Source organism: Athene cunicularia, assembly GCF_003259725.1.
Source record: "Athene cunicularia isolate RWA chromosome 4 unlocalized genomic scaffold, athCun1 chr4_part2, whole genome shotgun sequence".
In the NCBI taxonomy this organism is placed as follows: domain Eukaryota; kingdom Metazoa; phylum Chordata; class Aves; order Strigiformes; family Strigidae; genus Athene; species Athene cunicularia.
The window spans coordinates 9,140,887-9,161,223 of NW_020799099.1; the positions used below are offsets into that span (position 1 = coordinate 9,140,887).

Consider the following 20,337-nt stretch of genomic DNA (forward strand, 5'->3'; position numbering starts at 1 on the left):
ATGACATCATTTAGCATTAAACTTCAATAATTATAGACCAAATACCAAAATACTACAGCAAATTCTGGTGCAAACCACCACAGCAGCAGCTACGCCTCACCACAGGTATCTGTAGCTGAGGCAAAGGCTGTTGCCTGGACAAAGCTGTGCTGCTCTTGCAAGTCTGTGAACACTTTGTTCACCAACAGCACTGTGAGGCACAGCAGAAGGCCCTCCTGTCCCCAGGAGGTACCAGAGGTGACTTTACCTCTCAGTGGCCTCTCAGCCTCAGCAGAGCTGTGAGAAAATCTTTCCTCAGTCAGGCTGCAGGCCATCAAGCTGGGCTTCCAACCCTGAAATCCTTACTGGAGGGACATGCATGACTTAAGCCATAGAATGGTCATAGAATGGTTTGGGTTGGAAGGAACCTTAAAGATCACCTAGTTCCAACCCCCTGCCATGGGCAGGGACACCTTCCACCAGCCCAGGTTGCTCAAAACCCCGTCCAACCTGGCCTGGAACCCTTCCAGGGAGGGGGCAGCCACAGCTTCCCAGGGCAACCTGTGCCAGAGCCTCACCCCCCTCGCAGGAAAGAATTTCTTCCCTATAGGTCACTCCTTGCTCTCTACTTGCTGGGTCATAAACACTGGCATTCGTTTCCTGCCTTCTTCATACTTGCGACCTGTGTATACACAGCAATTAGACCTCCCTCTCAACCTCTCTTCTGCTGGGTTAGAAGTTTCTCTAGACTCAGTTAAATGCCTGAAGTTTCTCTAGACTACACCTCTGAGATGAAGACCCCCCTGTTTTCTTACTACATCAGCATTTCTCTAGAAGTTCCAGTCTGGATCCACCATTCCTGAAAACAGGCAACCAGAACTGCAGAAAAATTGACATTAGCTTTCTGGAGCAATATACCAGAAGGACCTACCTCAGGCAGGGAAACTGGAGCATGGGCCACTGTGACACAAGCTGGCTTTCCTTCTTCAAGCCTTAGAGTGACTCAACGGGTCTGTGTGCCTGCCCGCAAGTACATGTGCCCATCACGTATCCCTGTTTGCCCCCGTGTCACACCATCTTGTGACCACAGGGAAGTTGTGATGTTGGGGTAAATACCAGCTACAGATGCAAGGCTGTCCTTGTCAATGAGAAACATGGCAATTAATTCAAAGGATGCATTTTAGAGTGGATGGTCGCAAAACTTAGTGAAGTTAGATGGACCAGAAGGCCAGACTATTTTAAAAACATGCACCTGTACTAAAACAATGTGGGTGAAGTGTTTTGTTTTGGGTTTTTTTTTAGTGTCTGGTTCAGACCTGAAATCTTCTCATCAACTCAGAAAACATTTCTAGGTAAAGAAGAGGAGAGCAGCTGCCTCCTCTTCAACTGGCACAGAAACCCTTTGATACCCTTTCTCAAAAAGCAAAGCCCAAAATGTGACATGTTCTTGACAAGAGGGTTAGAGCTGCTACCTGGATACTCACACATGTCCCAGGATATCTATGGATCACTGGAAATGCACTCCTTCCTTTTCCACAACTTCTCTGCAACCTGCACTCTCCAATGGTAAAAAGCAGTACCTCTGTTTTTAAAAATCAAGCCAAATATCTAATTCAAATGGACTTTTTTCCAAGACAGTAAAGGTCACGTAAAGGGATGTATATGGCCCTTCATTTTGCAAAAGACAGAACTTACAACTGAAAAAAACAGACCCTCTCATGTGAATCAAACCAGAGAAAGACTTGTTATGTTAAAGATTTTATTGTTACGTGCTCCCCAATACAACAAACAGTATCAGTAGTGGACACTTTATAGGAAGAGAAATTAGCTTGGTAGAAAAGAAATCAAAAAGTTACAAGGATTATCTACACCCACATACGTAAAAGAGAGAGGAAAGAGAATTTGACTTTTGGGGAATTTTATAAGAAACAAACACACCCTATTTGTCTGTTTGAGGCTCAGGGATTGTCTGTACAATCTGTTTAATACTAATTTCTTGGACCTTCAAAAGCCTTGCAGAAAGGTAGCAGCAATTCTTTAGAGGCGTCGAGTCAATACTTTAGTGGGTGAGATTATAGACATCATGATGCAGGATGAGTCTTGCATAGCGTGATCCTAGACTTCCTCGAACAGGATTAACCTGCCTACATTCTCATTTACTTTACATTTTACATTTACTTCTGACAACAATTTTCATCCTTATTTCTTCCTAGTGATTCTGCAGAATTGCCATAGATGTTTCTAGAACTGAATCTTTGGGGTTCTAATCTACTTTATAGCATTTTAGAGGTACATATTCACTGTTCTTTTAAATGGGTCAATCACAAGAACTTTTTACAGGGAAGCAAAAATTGCACGTGAAACTTTACTAACCTATTTAGAAATTAAAGATGCCTTTAATAAAAAAGTGTCATAAGACTTTCTTTTTTTTTAAAGAATAAGATCATCAATTTCTCTACAGTAGTTTAGTTAGCTTAAATTTCCATTCTATCCATATGACATAGCATGTACAGGTATCTAATTACATCTGTCTATTTTATCTTGGCAAAAAGAATAGTCAACTGCCCTTAGTGTAAATATTTAGTACATAAAATACTATCAAGAAATCAACTTTTAATAAATATCTTTAGTTCTCAATCCTATATACAAGTACTTTACAGCAACACACAGGAGAGAGTGCGATTGCGTGGACTGTGAACAAGATGGTTATTGACATAAATTACTAGTACATTATTGCAGTCAGATGCATTGTGGTCGTGGAGATTTTGAGGTGAACCATGCTGAAAAATAAATATCTCTCTCACCTTTAAATCAATGCTTCCAGTAGGAAAAAAAAATCTATTTTAAGTCTTGCCACAGCTATTTCTTCTTAGCACCTATTCTACCTCTGTGATGCTTTTTCAGCTTCAGAAATAACAGATCACCTGGAAAACAGAACTCATTTTGAACTTGTGAATATTACAGTACTTACAGTATATACATGGTTTCCTAACCTGGCCTGACCTCTTCACAAAAGGAGACTTGAGGGATGGCACTGCTACCCCAAAACTCCAGCAGTGCCTGCTCAGTGCAGGCCGCAGGCAACGGTGTTCATTTCACAGGCACATAATGTAATTTTTCCAACCTGTGCCTGGAATTACACTAAAGTTTCTAAACCTACTTTTAATGGGCGGGTGGCTCTAAGTAGACTCGTACCTTTTGGTTTATGTTTTTTTTTTTGCCTATTTCAAAAGAACACATCACATCGTTGATACTCAAAAAAAAAAATCCCTTTCCTAGTGTCAGCAGATGTAATTCGAATGAAAATGGAACTCCTCCTTTTATGATAATGCTGCTTTAAAAATCAACTCTTGGAATGTAAATAAGGCAGTGTTCAATGGCAGGCACCTAGCAATTGTCCAGAATGCAACATAGGTAAACAATTGTCTGACAGCACAAAACTCTTAAAAATAATACTGATTTTCTGCAATATACAGTATTTACACAACAGCGACAAATTTGCTTATACAATATGTTTATATAGATAAATTAGCAAAACAAGTCTTATGGATTCAGTTGTTCCACTGCAAAAGTATTTTGTATAGTGTAAACGTTTGGTACCTCTTGTAGTGGGGCATTTTCTACATGTGAGTGTTTAAAACCAAAAATAATGAGGTGAGTGCTGAGATCAGGGCCACTTTTCTGTACTACAGCTTGACTGATGCCCTCAGCAACTTCTGCTCACTGTTAGGAATATTCTTTGGTGCTTTCCTCCAATGCGTTCAAGCTAGCCAGGTAACGCAGTGTGGGAGGAGGACGGGAGTAACTTAGAAAGTGAACCAGCACTTCTCGTTCTTTGTATTTACAAGGAAAATGAGTTGATGACCTGCAGTGTCCTGCTTGCGGAAAGCAGCATGCACCATAGTGTCCCGAAGTAAGGAAATTAAACCCGAAGTGCCAAACAAAACCTCTTTCAATGGCTATCCTCCACAAGGCATTCAGGTTCATCTTTCCACAGTGGAGGACCTCAAAGGCCATCTCTTCTCAACATGCTTCTCGCTCTTCCTTGAGGTTCTCAATGGAGAAGGAGCACCCGCTGTGGTGGTGTTAGCTGGCACCATAGGAACGGCTCCTGCCAATGCAAGGGCATTACGAGGACTGAGGCTGCTGCTGTTGGCAGGTGACTGGTGTAGAAAAGCAAACAGCCTAGAAGTCTTCCTTGCCTGAGGACCTCTCCATTGTGGAACTTCAGCACCTTGGGGCTTGTTGTTGGATGGGGAGACATGTGTACCTGTGTCCTCTTCAGCAAAAGGAAGCCTGCCCAGAGAACTTCTGCCAGGCAGGACCTGTGCATAGTGGGGCACTACAGGTGTTGGCACCATCAAAGCCCTGGGCAGATCACTCTGATCCAACATCACCTCCTCTTTGGTTTCAGCAGCTTCGGTGAGGAACGGTGGTGGGACGGTGCTGCTGCGCTTGCTGCAGGACTCACAGCACAGCTTGTTGTAGCCAGGGATGGAACAGTAACGTGCAAGCACTTCCATTTGACAGAAGATAGATTTGTCTCCCATACAGGGCTCATCTGCAAAACAAACATAAATGTTGATTGTCAACCCAGTGAAGAGCACTGAAATGCCCGGACTGCGTTTAGATGGGCACTGATGAAATTTTGCCCGTGTTTGGGGCAGATGGGCTACTCTGAATAGACAACTTAAGGTGATGCATCCCTTGACAGAACTCACCACCACCCTAAAAAATAACCCTAGTTCAGAACCGATGAAATCAGCAGTCACTTTGAAAATGTCAGCATCTGTGCACATCAGAAGTGAAGAGCTGTGGAAAGGCATGTTATATTAGTGGACACAATTCCCAGTGCTAATCCAGTAGAGCTCCCACATACCAGGCCAGATGTAGTTCTACCCACTCAAAATCACCTTCACTTCTAGCCTGAGGACATTATTCATCAACAGCATTAAAAACAATGAAATCTTCCCTTAAAGAAATTAAAGTCCAAGCAATATCTCTCAAAGATGCCTTTTATATGATGTCTTAAAACAAAATGTTATAGTTGGATAAAATTTTGTTTGGATGAAGTCTGAGTTCTTCAGTGACCTGGAGAACTGACGCAAAGCTTTTAACAGATAGGTCAGACATAAGATGCCTTGAAGTTAAGTGTGTGGCATCCCCTTCAGTCAGGGAAAAGATCTTAAAGAGGTCAAAGATTTATTACAGATCCCCAAAATGTCTATGTTTCTTTGAGCATTTATGGACGTTCCACAAGTAAAGATGCAGTGGTCATGTTGGACAACATTGGTAGAGAGGAAAGCAGTAATGCAAGAAGAAAAATAAGGCTTTGATACTGAGCTAAGAGCACATCAGTGCTCGGGCTCCTTCAGACTGTCACATGAGCTCAAAGTCTGAAATTTTACAGTTACCAGGACTGGGGCAAACACTGAGAGACTGTAACACTCATGAGTAGGTCGCACTGTTGAGAATTTCTGTTCTTAATCTTGTAGTTCGTTGTACTGGCTATATCAAGGCACAAGTTCCCTGGGTAGTTTGGTTTTCTGTATGGGAATGTGACTTTAACTTAAAACTTCACTCTCATTTCACAGAAAAATGCAAATTCATAGAATCAGAATGGTTTAGGTTGGAAGGGATCTTGAAGATCATCTAGTTCCAACCCCCCTGCCATGGGCAGGGACACCTTCCACTAGACCAGGTTCCTCAAAGCCCCGTCCAACCTGGCCTGGAACACTGCCAGGGAGGGGGCAGCCATGACCTCTCAGGGCAACCTATGCCAGTGTCTTGACACCCTCACTATAAAGAATTTCTTCCCTCTGTCTAATCTAAATCTTCCCTCTTTCAGTTTAAAACCATTACCCCTCATCCTATCCCTACACCCTGTGATCAGGAGTCCCTCTCCATCTTTCCTGTAGGCCCCCTTTAAGTACTGGAAGGCTGCTATAAGGTTATTTAATATTATTTAATTCTTAGTTAGCATCTCAGTAAAGCTGTGTCAAGGCACAGAAGAATATGGGAGGTTGGCTCTGGGCATTTGAAATGAGCTCCACTATTAATAGATTTTAAAATGAGGAGATTTAATACTTCCTTTTTATTCTCCTCACTGTGTCTAACGCATCCTACTGCTCATTTATACCATTACTTATACTGCTCATTATTACCATTACTTATCTGTGTAGTTTGGCATATCATGTGCCTTGGCAGCATGAACACCCAACAGAATAATGCAGGAAAGGTGCCTTCAGAAGGTCACCTCATCCAGCCTTGCAGCAGGGTCCACACAATTCAGAAGAGCATCTTGGTATTTTAAGGTCAACTTTTGAGAAACACGTGGTGTCTGTGTCTCCCCTCAGCCTCCTAAATCAGGTGCTAAGGCCCTGGCAGCACCCTAGAATCAGACCAGGAACCTACAAACACATAACACTTCACAGGACACAAAACGAGCAATGAGGACAAATGAGTAGCTCAATTCATCCAGTAACTAAGCAAACACTCTGGGGAGAGACCAACAAAAAGGTGCCCTTAGCAGAATTTTCCTAAGATATCACAGCTGGCTTGAAATAGTATTGATGCATTTTACTTAAAATAGAAGTATGCAAAATTATAATGTGAAAAGTCAAAAGTTAACACCAGCTATTGAGAAGATCTGTTCCATGTCTAGTCCTCCATTCATAGTTAGCAATTATATATTCAACATTTTAGTGAGTAACAGACGGTATGTAACACCACTCATTAGGCTCTGCAATTAAATTAGCTTTCTGTACTCTGATGTTTTTTCACCTGTGTACAGATGCTGCCTCACCACGTCAACAGTATGTTAGGCAACCAAGTTTTCCTATTTTAAAACATTAACTGTAGCCCAACCTCTCGATCAATGTAAATCAACTTAATTCCTCAGAACTGAGTAAAATTACACACACGTACATCAGCGGGGTTGTGGGATGTTGTTTATAAATAGCAAATTATATGACTGCGGCATGTAATATAAAAATTTTCCTTTCTCCTAATCCCAATGTGCTTCCCTGGATAGATGTTTGTTGGTTCTTGACAAACTTAGCATTAAATCTGCAGCTTTGCATGGGAATATACGTACTCCATGAAGGCAATGTAAGGCTATTTTCAGCAGGAATTTAGCATGGGAAATTTAAGGGCTATATTTATAATTCATCTAAATTAGAAAAACTAATACTGAAACACCAATGTTTGCATCATATATAGAACAATCTTTATGCTTCTGTGTAAATGAAAGCACCTGATTTGGAAAATTATGGCAGTTATTAGCAAGATGACTGTGATTTATGTCAGTATATAAATCAAAGCAGAGAGTATCACCTAAAGTGACAAAACAAAAAAGAAAGTACCAAACAATTATTTTTGTCTTCCCACAGTGACAATGCAATTGGTACTTTTCTCTCATGGCTGATTTTTGTGATAGAGGTTTGTGATGGTTTAAATTTTTTGACTCAAGGGATAGTGCAAAGATTTGGTTTTTGTACCTACCTACATTTAGTAGGTTGGTTAAGTACAGTCTTGGAGCTGTATACTCACATAATTCCTTTAAAAAATTTTTAAAGATTAATTCTGCACAACTTAGTCAACCATTTCCTATTCAGTATGCAAGTGCTTGTATCCTTCTGCTGATGTTCATGGTAAAAATTCTCCTCACAATTTGTTACTTGCTTCATGGTAACTAAGAGTAGAAGACACAAGAATGTATCGGCTTCCTAGGGAATCTTTAAAAGCTGAAGCTACTAGAATATGTTTTAAATCAACTAAAAAATCTTCCCATTAGATTTTAGAATTGACACAGCTCTTACAGAAGGCATCACTGTAACTCTAAGTACCTTGAGAAATCCCACTGTAAGTTGGTATTTAGGAACTAAAACTTAAAACAACGTGTGCTTTCTTCTTCATTCTGTATCTTGTGTTGCAAAGCAGGGATAGCTCCTATAAAGACTTTTCTAGCATCTGTTCTATACAGGTTCTTACATGGAACTCATCTATTTGTCTAAGTACCACAAAATCCATTCTAATCTGGCACAGGCACAGAAGCATGACTCCTGCTCAGATTATTGCTAGGGACCAGCAGGATAAAATCTTGGCTCCTGTTTCTTTCTAATCACTGAAACGTATAAAGTTTTAGTGAAATATCTATGGGAGGTGTTCTCATTTTTCCACACTATGAGACTTAGTTCCACTGAGGCACGTGGTGAAAGAGCTGGTGGCTCTTCTCCTACATGCAGACATGTTTTTTCATGAAATGCAAGAGAAATGCTAATATGCCACATAGCACAGAAGAAATCACAACTGCAGCAAACGTTCATGACAGCTCCACTAAGATTAAACTCTCAGCAATCTTGCATGTAGGTAGTAAATCATTTGTCAAAACCACCTGATACAGATTAATGTTTTGCTGTGTCTAAAGCCTTGAAAATCAAAATAGTAAACGAGGCTGTACAGATTTAAAAGTAAAGGAATGCCATGCATGCCCATGCATACAGTTTATCTACATAAATATTACAGAATACTATTGCTATTTTAGCTGCACTTCCCCAAAATGTAGAACGCAGTAGAAACCACATCAGAAAAGTGTTTTCATAAAGCTCAGGTCATGCTAGAGGTTTGTTGCATCAAGGCAAGACAGATATATAGATATACAGATATATCTATATATCTCTATATATACAGATATCAGTGGCTATTAGTTCACTTTTTTTTTGATAGTTGTTGTGATGTGTTGTGGTGTCCCCTCTCTTTAGGAATCATACAAAGGGTCTCAGAACCTTGTTTGGCACCCCCTATGTGGGACCACAGAAATCCTCCATTCACTAGGGCATGCGAGATGGGGTGCATACTAAAAATCCCAAACATAGAGTATTAACCAGTAGTTGTAAAGGGCCTGTACAAGGCCATTTATTGCTTATATTCCACATAAGTGGAACCTAGGTTATACAGGCACTTGGCTCTGAGTATTACATATGGTAAGAGAGACATAGTACTCTCACACGGAGAAAAAATGTGTGCTGCTGAATTTGGAAAGATAGAAATTTAACATTGACTTTTCAAGAAAATCCCAACTGATGCTTAAAGTACAGATTCTTTAAGCAGATGCTTAAAGCACAAGATCAAAACTATTTGAATAGTTTTGCAAAGATGGAGCCCTTCTTTCAGTTTTGGTAATATTTTTATCACCAGTGAAAAACAGGATTTGAAATCTTGTACTTGTTTATAGAGTCACAGATAGCGATCTGCTCCCACCTAGTGGGTACAGTGTTTTGTAACTTCATGACTCACAGAATTGTCTTCTGCTTTGACTTCTTTCCCTGGCAGAAGACAAGTAAGAGCAAAAGCAGATGCTTTTACCAGACTTGTGGGAAGCAGTTAGATTCACTCTGTGGGAAAAGACACTGCACCTTCTAAGAAGTCTTACTCTATTTATTTCTACCAGCTATTGACTGGAGAGTTAGGACTACCAAGAGGGATTTAAAAAACAAATAAACCCCAAATCTCAGAGAGTCATGAGCCCAAAGGAAGGAAGGCCTGTCATAAAAAGCTTAAAAATCTGTTCAAAAAACTCTATGAGAACAATGTAATGAAATTCCCAGGAACCTCATTAATGCTCTGTTATCCCATTTGTATATATGTACTTTTTTCATTTCCTCAATTGGCAGGCTTGTAAAACTTAACCTGGGATTTAGAGATTGAGCAGGGTTTACTTTGGATTGACCTTCACCTCCAGGACAAATTTTTCCAAATGCAACTTAGACTAACACGTTTAAACCCTCTATTTCAGTGTGTTTACAAGAGATACCCTGGTATGCGAGAAGCACTAAGCACCTGGAGCTACAATATCAATAATGTGCTGGACTAAATAACAGGGTGCCTTTAGCTGGAAAAAAGCAGGTGAATCTTCAAGGAAGGGTGTATTTTCTAGTATGCAGAAGATGAACAGTGTTGTCTGCTTGTCACCTGGCAGTGTAATATCTTTAAAATATGGCACGGTACAAGCTTGGTGTACATACTACGTGTTAGTAAGCACAGGCTCTGCCTTGTCTTAGAAACTCCTACACATTAACACAGAAACTTCACAGAAAGTTTATCCTTTATTTAGACCTAAATGTAAGTCCTTTATTTTTCAGCAGAGTTCGCTCAAGGATGAAATCTGCATTCAACATCTCTACCCAGCACTGTGCTATCTAGACAGGCTGTGCTGAGACATGAATTGCTACCCTCATCAACTGAAGCCATTTTAAGATGTTCTCTTACCGTTACAGGGAGCGAGTTTACAAACCCTCACTGTTTCTGGCTTTTCTCCATCGCACCGGTCACCAGCACGGCACATGATCTGCCGGGTCTCCGTTCCCTCCCCACAGGTCACAGAGCACTATGAAACAGACACAAGACAATTCAGGACATTAAGCTTTCACAGCAGTGTGCAAAAATTAATGTGTCTAAAATAGCCCAAGGTTGGCTCTTGGGTCAGGCTATACATTCCAACAATTTGCTTTGAAAGGAGACTCTAGTGAAGACTGATGTCATGGAGAAATATGCAGAGGAGAGTTTTTCCTTTGATTCTTGCTTTCTGTAATGTTGATATTCATTAGAGCATATTATGAATTTTGCTATTTATTCTTCCTGTAACCAATACCTGATCTTGACAAAGAGAATACAAAGGGCAGAGAAAACTATTCACTGAGTTAGCTGTAGGGTTCAGCTGTTTCTTCCTATAACAGTACTTAAAATAGTATTGTCACTTCCAGAAAATCTGTGATTCCACAACAGTACAGGTTGGTAAAAAATGATCTGCTATCCTCAGAAGCAGGGAAACGAGAAGTTGGAAACTTGGAGGAAAACAAGCACAATTTCAACATTGGTTTTGCAGGGTTGTGTATCTGATATTTTGTTTTCCTTTGTTTTGGAAAACTGTCCAGCACAGCCGGAAGCTTTCAGCCCAGGTGCAGATCTGACTTGGGAGGCATGAAATGTTAGCAAAGGCAAGTTCCTCGCTCAAGACGGGCTCTTGCCTACCTCGGACCAGGGAGCAGCCTTCCACTGCGCGGGGCACGGCAGGCGGTTGCAGGGCCTGCGGCTCTCGGGACGATCTCCGCTGCAGTACTTGAAGTGGACAGAGCGGTTTGCACCGTCGTGAAGGGGCTGAATGCAACGCACAGTGCGGATCTGGTAGCCCGAATTCCCACAGGTTTTTGTGCAGTATTCCCACTCATCTGCTGCCCAGCTGGGAAGTAAAAAGAAGTACGATACCATCACAAGTATAATCCATACTGCTGCCAGGTCAGGCAGCCCTTAGTATACAGTATTTTTTGTGATGCAACTGCTCAGTAAGATCAGTAACCATTCTTACACAGGTAGAAAAAAACATCCATAACACAGGAACTCCAGTCTGGAAAGCTGTCAGCACGCTACCAAATTTGGCTCGGGTTAACTGCCGCACCTACCACAAGGAGCAATCATTTATATCTCTTTATGAGACATACTTACAGAGGCTGTGTGCATTCTTGAAGATTGCACATTCTACGAATGGGCTTTGGCTTTTTGCCAGCTTCACAGAAGCTGCGGTGAACCATTTTGTTATCACTTTTCCTGCGGCACCCGTATTTGGTGTACTGAAACCCTGGAAAATATTTCAGAAAAAAAGATCCTTGTTAGAATTTTTGGTTTACATCTAAGTTTCATGGCCTGTTAAATGGTTTTACACGACAAATATTTACAAAGTATTTAAAGATGCTCAGAATTTGTTGTCAGCCATGAGATTGCTGCACAGTGCTCTATGGATGCTATTTATAATGTGACACTGCGACAGGTTTTTAAGGCCAGAAGGGACAGTTATGACTCCTTAGTCTAACCTCTGCATTACACACAAATCATGGCACAGAGAGGGGAGAAATTACCTCCTTAACATCAAGCAGCAAGTCACTGGCTAACCTGGGAATGAACCCAAGTCTCATTTTAGTGTTTTTGCTACCAGAACACATCACCTGCTTGACTGCTGTATGTAAAAGTCATTTTGACATCTGCTTTCCCCATTCTTTGCATGAGAGTAACATACATACTGTAAGTAAAGTGAACGCTCAGTAGCATCAATGGCTGAGTCTGTACTTCCAAAGTGGCTTTGGGTACTGAATTTAGCACCTAAAAAGGACTTTTTCTTTCTAGGCTGAAAGTGCAACACTTCTGAATAATCAAGCACTTCAGATATTTTAAGCTTGGTCACCCGAAATAACAAACTGCTTTTAAAAAAAGGAAGGCCAAAATTTCTAAAGCATTCACTTCCCCCACCTTTTACTTTTCCAATTTTGGTAATTTGTCATTCATTACTAGAAGGTCTGTTTACCTCCACCACAGGGTTTGGAGCAATGCGACCAACTCTTTAAAGCCCACTCAAAAGTATCTATTTCTTCCTGTAGGACGTTGTTGCTGTTGATAGTTGGTACTGAATCCTCGTGAATGATGTATTTGTAAGTCAGGCTAGATCTTGTGTCATTCTCCCGAGGAATGATCTATTAATAATCAAATGTAAACAGTAGTACAAAACCAGAGCTATTATTTATTCCTTTGCAAAGTAAAGAAACCAAGACCTGGTTCTTAGGGCAAACACGTAAACTGCTAGCTAACTCACTGGGGAAAAAAAATGGTTTTTGTCTTGACAGAACTAACAACAGTAAGATCAACACAGAGCCATTTAAAATGAGATACATTTCTAGGCTAGCATTCTAAGCTGGCCAGGTAGGACACCATCATCTAGGATGAAAGGATGGTGTGACCACATCATTTACTTGGTTAAAGAGTAGGGCTGGTTTCAGACATGGTTTCACATGCAATACCCCTTTTTGGTCCATTGAAAGTGTCCCACTGATGTCTGCCAATGCAATACTGGGCTTCTGACTGACATATTACCACTTCATGAACAGGCAGCAGTTTCCAATAGCCGGTTACAGCTGATGAGAAAAGGGCTTCAGGCTATCATCAGTCTCATCTGCACGTGTCTTTCAGAGAGGAGTTACACGATGATGTTTTATGTCAGAACAAGCTCCGTGCTGGCCATGCACTTTTAATGAAAGACAAACTCATCATATTCCCACGGCTTGACATGCAACCTACCAGCACCACCACTGCATCGTGCAAGGGCCCGGCAGTGTGCAGAGTTTCTATGTCATCCTCTATGTTGTACTCCCACTCCACGCCCAGGTCGATGAAAGATCGGGATCTGGCCTCCTCCCCTTTCCCATTCAGAATATAGTGTCCTGTAGCCTGGTTCTTAATTGCTAAAAGGATTGAAAACAGTGCCAGTCGTGCCTCCCATCATATCACCAACAATCATGGCAGCTTATGTCAAACTTGACAAGGAGATATTGTAGAAGGCCTTTTGCAAGAAAAGCCAACATACTAGTAAGCGCTATATTTCCCTCAGATTATGAAAATGACAACTTTTTCATCGCATTTTAGTTTCTTTTGTACACATATGTATGTACTAGATACTAAAGTCAGTAAGCAAAGAGCTGAAGCATTTGAACCCCAGAGAAACCACTTGGTTTTGGGTTCCTGCACCTCACCTTAAAAGTCACATAGTGTGGGGATTATCATTACTATGCTCCAATTAGAAGCCAATACATTAGAAATCTGAAAGATAGACTCTCATTTTTTTTCTTTTGTCCAACGTTTTCCAGTGCACTATAAAACATGATAAAAAACATGCAGAAATCTTACAAGTTCCTGTGATTACAGTAATCCAAATGCAGGAGCTCTGCAGTACCTAGCTTCATGAAGCCACTTGCTGCCAAAGCAAAGCTATGCTTCTCTGAAAGTTACCAACAGGCTATACTTGGTCCAAAATGAAGCTCTTGGCCCTCAAAAGTCAAGTTTCCCCCTCTGACATTAACACAGTTGAAACAATTTCATCTTTTTTTTTTTTTTTCCTTCTTCTTTTTCATTCCTATTTCTTTTTAGTAACTAATCCAACTCTGCCTGAAGGGTTTACAACTCAGACACTGCCCTAGCACATGAGGAGCTGATTACAAGGCTGTTAAAACCCATGGAAGACCTCACCCCTCCTCCCGGGAGCTAAAAATCCCTAAATGTTAGAAAATAGTAAGCAGTAAGATACAAACTGATTTACAACAGTATGAACTGTTCTACATGAGAAAAATCTGAAATGAAATGGACTGCAAATATATCACAAGTTGCTCAATCTTCTTTCCATTAAAATAGCTGTTGCTTACAATCTGCAGCAAATAAGAATAATTAAAGATACCAAATCTGTTCACATAATAGAATACACAGTTTTTACCCTGGCAGTGCTCATTTAAATGTGAGCGATGACAGCCTTTTGTTAGTAAACATGCAAATTTGGATCAGTTTAATATTCTGAAGACTTCAAATGAGAAGTAAATGTTTGCTTGCTGAGATTATACTCTAGGACTTTGTCCTTAACATGCAATTTTGAATGCACATATTTACCCAAACCACTTTAATTTGGTTATCTCATTTCTCAGGTTCTTTTGCATGACTGCCCCGTGCTTCTCATTCTCAAAGCCAAATGTGAGGAGAGAAACACTTACCAAGAAAGTGAGGAGAAGCCTCGTCTTCTTGGATAAACACATGTCGAGCACCAGGAGGGATATCAAACATCTTAAGGTACCCTTTGGCATGTGTAGTAGTCAATGGAGAAAGCAGAGATGGAAAGAAAAAGTAATAGCCATGGTTAGGAGCACACTACATGACCCAGCTTCTACTTGCAGAAGAGGGCATCCATCATCAACTGCGAAGCAGTGCCAGAAAGAAACGGAGCAAATAGTTTTGTAACATATTTGACAGGACTGCCTTGTGTTTTCTCTCTTTCAGGGAGAGAAAAGAAACCAGTTACAAATCTATTTGTCACCTGTCTAGCTACACTGCTATAGGCCATACCAATTAACAACTCAGGCAAAAATATGTTTCCTATGTTCCTCAGCATACTGGGGGGGGTGGGGGTGGGTGGACTGTGCGAAACACAAGTCTTTCTCATTATTTTTTCCAAATCACTCATCAGCCTGACTGTTAGATTCGAGTTTACTTATTGTCATGTTGGATGTTAATGACTTAAGTGTGTCTACTTACTTCCAAGACATCAAAGACTACAGGAAGGTGGACGTAGTACAGCCTGTATTGTCTCTACACATCAGAAAAGGCTTGTCTGTATGGAAGTTAACCCAAACTATTACAACTTGAATGTAAAATGCATCAATTAAATTGCTACTGCTTAAGTGAAAGGGCTGAATTCAACTCTCTACAGCTAAAAGGAAAAACTTCTTCCCAAATAAAATGATTCTTACTTTAAATTTCAATTATTTATCAGCTCAAACCACAGGTAATTAGTGTAACATTAAGTAAATACTGTCATCAAGAAGACTAAAATCCCCCCTAGGGACCTGTCAACAGGTACTTCTATATCCAGTTTCAATCAAAAGCCTCATAAGCATGCTTAGTGCATGGTATTTTCCTATTTCTATTATTTTCTCTTTAACAACTGCAGATTTAATTCTGATAGATCTCTGTAGATCCCTTTTTAAAGAGCTGAGTTTCTCTCTGTTTCGTCCTCTGCTATGCGGTCTTCCCAAGTAATCCAGCCCTGCTATAGAAGTAGTGCAAATGCAACAGGAGTTTTTTTATTTGTGCATTGCAAACACAAGATGTAACATTTAAGTAATTCTGTTTTGTCCAAGGGACTTTGGGATTAACAAATACTTTGGTAGTTTGTCATGCACCTGACGTACTACGGCTCCCTGGAAAATCTAAGTGAATAAAAAGAAGAGCTAGGAATATGTAAAATCATAGTCTTGGCTGATGAGTGACTGTGCAAACAGCATTTGCCAATCTTTTCATTGATCATCTCTTGAGCATATGAAACATAAAGCTTTTGCCTGATTTGGTGCTATCTCTCGATGTCTGATTGGAGATCAGAACTGCAGCAAGAACTCTCGAGTTGCCATGGATGCCTCTCTTTCTACAAGCACTTGACACTTACCCAGTGTATTTTTAGACTCCTTTGTTTCAGAAAGGGAAATATTGCGAGCTCCTTTGGGCAATGTAAATGCTCCTCTTGTCTTCCCTTAAATAGAGCGTCTGTAATTAGTGCTATGGGAGCCAAGTCTTGTTATTTCATTGACTACGTTTGTCAGCCAGATGGTCTTTACAAGTGTAAAGTATGAATTATGTTATGTGTTCAAATGCATTTAAAGCAGAACTAGACACATCTAGCAAGTGTTAGTAGTCAATGAAAGTCAGACCAGTGATAATTCAGGTAGGTGATTTTAAGTTGGATACTTGCAGATATCATTTTCCAGAAACTCGAATTCTTTTTGGCACCTCTTGCTTAAATGTTTTCCTGTTGGAAGAGGTCAATTAGTCTTTTTAATGACTAGATTGCCAAACTCACAGTAAAACAATAAACATTTCATAAACACTTCTATCACTTTCATGAAAGTTTGCAGATAAGTGGCTGATTAGCAGCAGTCTTCCCTGACCTATCTCCTAGGACTGTCTGCCACTTTGCACTGTCATGCTTCCCAGACACCAAAAATACTGTGCAAACACCCAATCGCATGCCAACACCCTGTCAGACAGGCACTGGCTCTCAGTGGCCCATATGCAGAGATGCTGAGCCACAACGTGGTGGAGCCAGTAGCATATTTTAGCCTCTGCTGGCCTCTTGTTTTCCCTGTTAATCTCCCAGGGAGTAAGCCAAACCACAAGTTTAGACAGTACGTGGGCTGCGAGCTACAAGCTGCAAACCACTGGTACAGACAACAGGAACCAGACTCATTAGAGAAAGTGCTTATTGGACTGGATCCAAAGTTTGACATGAATATCCTCTCAGCCCCCAAAATTCCAATCATTTTCTTAGTGACAAAATCATAAATGCTCTTAGAAGGCCGAGCACTTATTTCTGCTGATTACTTTTTTTTTTTTTTTTTTTGCAGTAGTTGCCAGCTCCAGAAATACACAGGCTTATCTATAAGGCTCAAGTTACACTCTTAAATCCATTACTCCTAAAGTTTGAATGATTCTTGCATTAATCCATGTCCAATCCATCAGACTCCAGGGAACCATCCCTTTCAGAAAGGCTCTCTACTGTAATTTGATAACCACAATCACTAAACTCTTCCTGATTGGTTTGTAATAATGAGTAAGTATTTTCAGGAAAATATTTAATGTATTTTATTTCCAGTCACGCATGAACTTATCTTTGTCCAAGTTTAGTTTGTCTGCTCAGTCCAAATTTAAATACTAATGCTGCAGTAAAGATTGTTGCAGTAAAGATTGCTTCATGGCAGCAATTACCAGCCTCTAAACTGTTAATGCAGATATCCACATTATCTGTCCCTTAGCCTTTCTCTGTTTTGTCTTAAAACACCTAGTTCTATCAGACAGATATTCCTGGAATAACTGCTCTCAGTCATACAGGAGATATACTTCCCTGAGTAGCTTCCCCAGACTGAAAAAGAAAGCAATAGAGGAAAACCTTAACATACAAACTAGTCAGAGCAAAATGTACAGGATAATATTGCCTTGGCTTAACAAATAACCGATGAAATAGAAATTTCCGAAAAAGTCAAATGAGATCTTGAATTATGATTGATATGGAATGTGTTGCCAAATACCCCAGACTGTAGTCTGAAAATTTTAACCTGGTCATTCTTAGTTCTGAATGAGCAGAATGCAATCATATGTTCCACTGGATCTCAGTCACACCACATAAGAGGTATGAGAAATGAGGATTCCTGCCAAAACATTTCTGTATTTGGTTCAGAATTCAGCTGAATTTATTTTTAATTTGTTTATTTGACTAAAGGGCTATAATTTGTGAGAAAGCATCATAAAGAATATTTTGACATGAGGATCCATATGCTCATTTCATATGCACAGAAATTCAGACTTCCACTTAGAACTCTTGAGTTTTAAGGAGTTTGAGAGGAAAAACTTGTGAAAAGCTTAATCTTTAATGGGAGAAAAAAAAAATGTTTCCTTTAGTACTCCTACAGATAAAGGTATGCTACACTTGGTGTCAGGCAAACTATCTCAATTTCTTCCACATTTCACTGTGAGAAGAACAGTTTGTTTTTATTTAGCAGAACTCAGTGTATCTCCATGTATCACAAACATTCCCTGGCTGGGCTTCAGCATTTACCAAGAACTAAACACGCTCTTCACGGTGAGTATTTCTTGATATACTTGACTGATCAAGCTTTCTTCTAATAGGCCCTTCAAAGGACAGAAATAGTATACTTTTCAAGATGCCATCTCTTTATCAGAGATTAAACTGGTTTTGCACATCAGTTTACAACCTGTGTTTTGCTACCTTTGAGTAGGTTGGATTTCTGCCTGGTCTGCAAAAGCAGTAAATATGACAGAAACACCAGAGACAACAGAGACTATACCCAGATGCACGAAAATGCTATTCCTACCAAGCTTTTTGGGAGTGCGGGTAAAGGTTCCCTTCACAGTTCGGCAATGAGAGTTATCCCCGCCACAGACACCACACTTATCTTCAACCTTATTGGAGCCAATTTCCTTGTCACAACCCACTTTCTGCAGAAGGAAGAGCAAAAGAACAAAAAAAAAAAAAAGAGAAGGCTCTGTCATTGGTTGTCAGTTTTAGTTATGGTGGGATGCCATTGCAAAATTAATGCACGGAGGAAATTAGCACCCAACACTGACCTGTTTTATTTAAACACAAATTACTTGCAAATCTGGTGCTGGATAATGGTTTTCATGTGAAAAACAGGAAGTGATTCTTGCTTAATACTCACTGTACTTCAAGATTAAGAAGAGTGTGCAAGAGAGAGAAATGGACACAATTCTTTTCAGTCATGAAACTAAGTGCAAAAAAGGCAAAGGAAACTAAGAAATGAAGAGGGTTTCCGTGGAACAGGTCTGTGCTGTTGCTCTGATTTAACTTAAAACTCAAGGAATTATGAGGAATATGATGCTGCAAATATTTAATTCAGAAACATCTGCAAAGCCTGTCTCTGCACCTTTGACTGAGTCATTCTGATTGAGTCTAACCAGAGTTGCTCTGTAACACAGCACAGCTCAAACTCAAGGGTGGCCTTGGGAAGCTGTCACTCACCACACATTCTCCACGAACACAAATGCTGTAGGGATCTTTATAGGAACAGCGAGTCCCATCGTGCGCCAGCTGCTTCATATAAGCAACGTCTCCAGTTTCTTTGGATTGGCAGTACAGGTGACATCTCTTATTAGCTGTGTAGGAAAGAGAAGTAACTGCACACATGAACAGCAATCCAGATGTGCTTCAGAAAAATATCCCACTAAAGGAGTAAAGAGAATACAATAGAAAGGACCTTTAACAGACAGCTGTGGGGGAAGAAAAGCAACTAATATGCTTTTCTGTGAATTATGTGTCTATCACTTTGTGATATTCTCACAGAAATCATTCCTTCTAAAGAGGCTCCTAGGACTGGTTTCTTGACTATTCTGACAGCAGCTTTTGTTCCAATCCTACTGGGAACAGGGCTGAGTTTACAAAATCATAGGGATGCAGAAAAATGACAGCAGAAAAATAAGTCCCTAAGAAGATGGTGCCAAAGCCAGGTGAAAGGCACTGAGAATTTGGATGTCTAACATTCTTCATCCTTTTTTGAAAATACCAGACAAGCACATATCTCCTGGTTAATGTCTGTAACTCCTTAGCCAGCTGTGTAAAGGGTATCTCAGGGAATACCTGAGGAAGAAACGTCAGCAGCTCTGCAACATCTTTCAGTAAAAATAGGAATCTGTCTTTGGGCTTGAGGCTGTCCTTGTCACTGAAGATAATTACTGGGTTAGATTAATTAGTAGTGAAGACTGACAGAATCAGACCAAGGCAGATGGATCTATAAGAGTGGGAAAATACGAAGAAGGACTTCTCAAGCAGTGCTGTTAGAAAAACACTGTTAATACTTTCAGCAGCTGTGATCAAACATGGACCCTTTGCACTTGGGCAAACGAGCAGCTGTACGGGAGAGAAGGCAGGAAGAGTTTTTCACAATGCAACCAGCAGCCTTCCACACTTTGCCCCAACAGTAGAGAGCCAGAGCCTGACAGTGCAGTGCATTAAATGCTACGAGCACCCACCAACTATTCCAGCAGGAGCTGAGAGCCTCAAGCCTCTTGATACATCTCACCAAGAAGAGGATGAAAGTCTGGGGAAGCTACTTGGCCTAGGATTGGGGAAACAGCAACTGTCTCGCATGGCATCGTTTCTTTCCTTCTGGGGCCATCTTTTTTCCCTGCTTTTTAGTCTTGCCTACACACCGATTACTTCTGGTTGCTGCATGGCTGGTGAACAAGACACAC

The 20,337-nt window shown here is 40.5% G+C and overlaps 1 protein-coding gene across 1 annotated transcript in view; it reads right to left on the minus strand.

Moving 5' to 3' along the window:
- Window positions 1–1,724: 1,724 nt before the first annotated feature.
- Window positions 1,725–20,337, minus strand: part of ADAMTS3 (ADAM metallopeptidase with thrombospondin type 1 motif 3) — a gene marked incomplete at its 5' end in the record, with an annotated part of 126,990 nt that continues 108,377 nt past the window's right edge. The window contains 9 exons of the mRNA XM_026847909.1: window positions 1,725–4,540; window positions 10,249–10,366; window positions 11,011–11,218; window positions 11,482–11,614; window positions 12,335–12,500; window positions 13,102–13,265; window positions 14,559–14,639; window positions 18,444–18,567; window positions 19,109–19,242. Of these exons, the coding sequence (XP_026703710.1) occupies window positions 3,963–4,540; window positions 10,249–10,366; window positions 11,011–11,218; window positions 11,482–11,614; window positions 12,335–12,500; window positions 13,102–13,265; window positions 14,559–14,639; window positions 18,444–18,567; window positions 19,109–19,242 (1,706 nt within the window). The remainder of the gene's footprint in view (window positions 4,541–10,248; window positions 10,367–11,010; window positions 11,219–11,481; window positions 11,615–12,334; window positions 12,501–13,101; window positions 13,266–14,558; window positions 14,640–18,443; window positions 18,568–19,108; window positions 19,243–20,337) is intronic.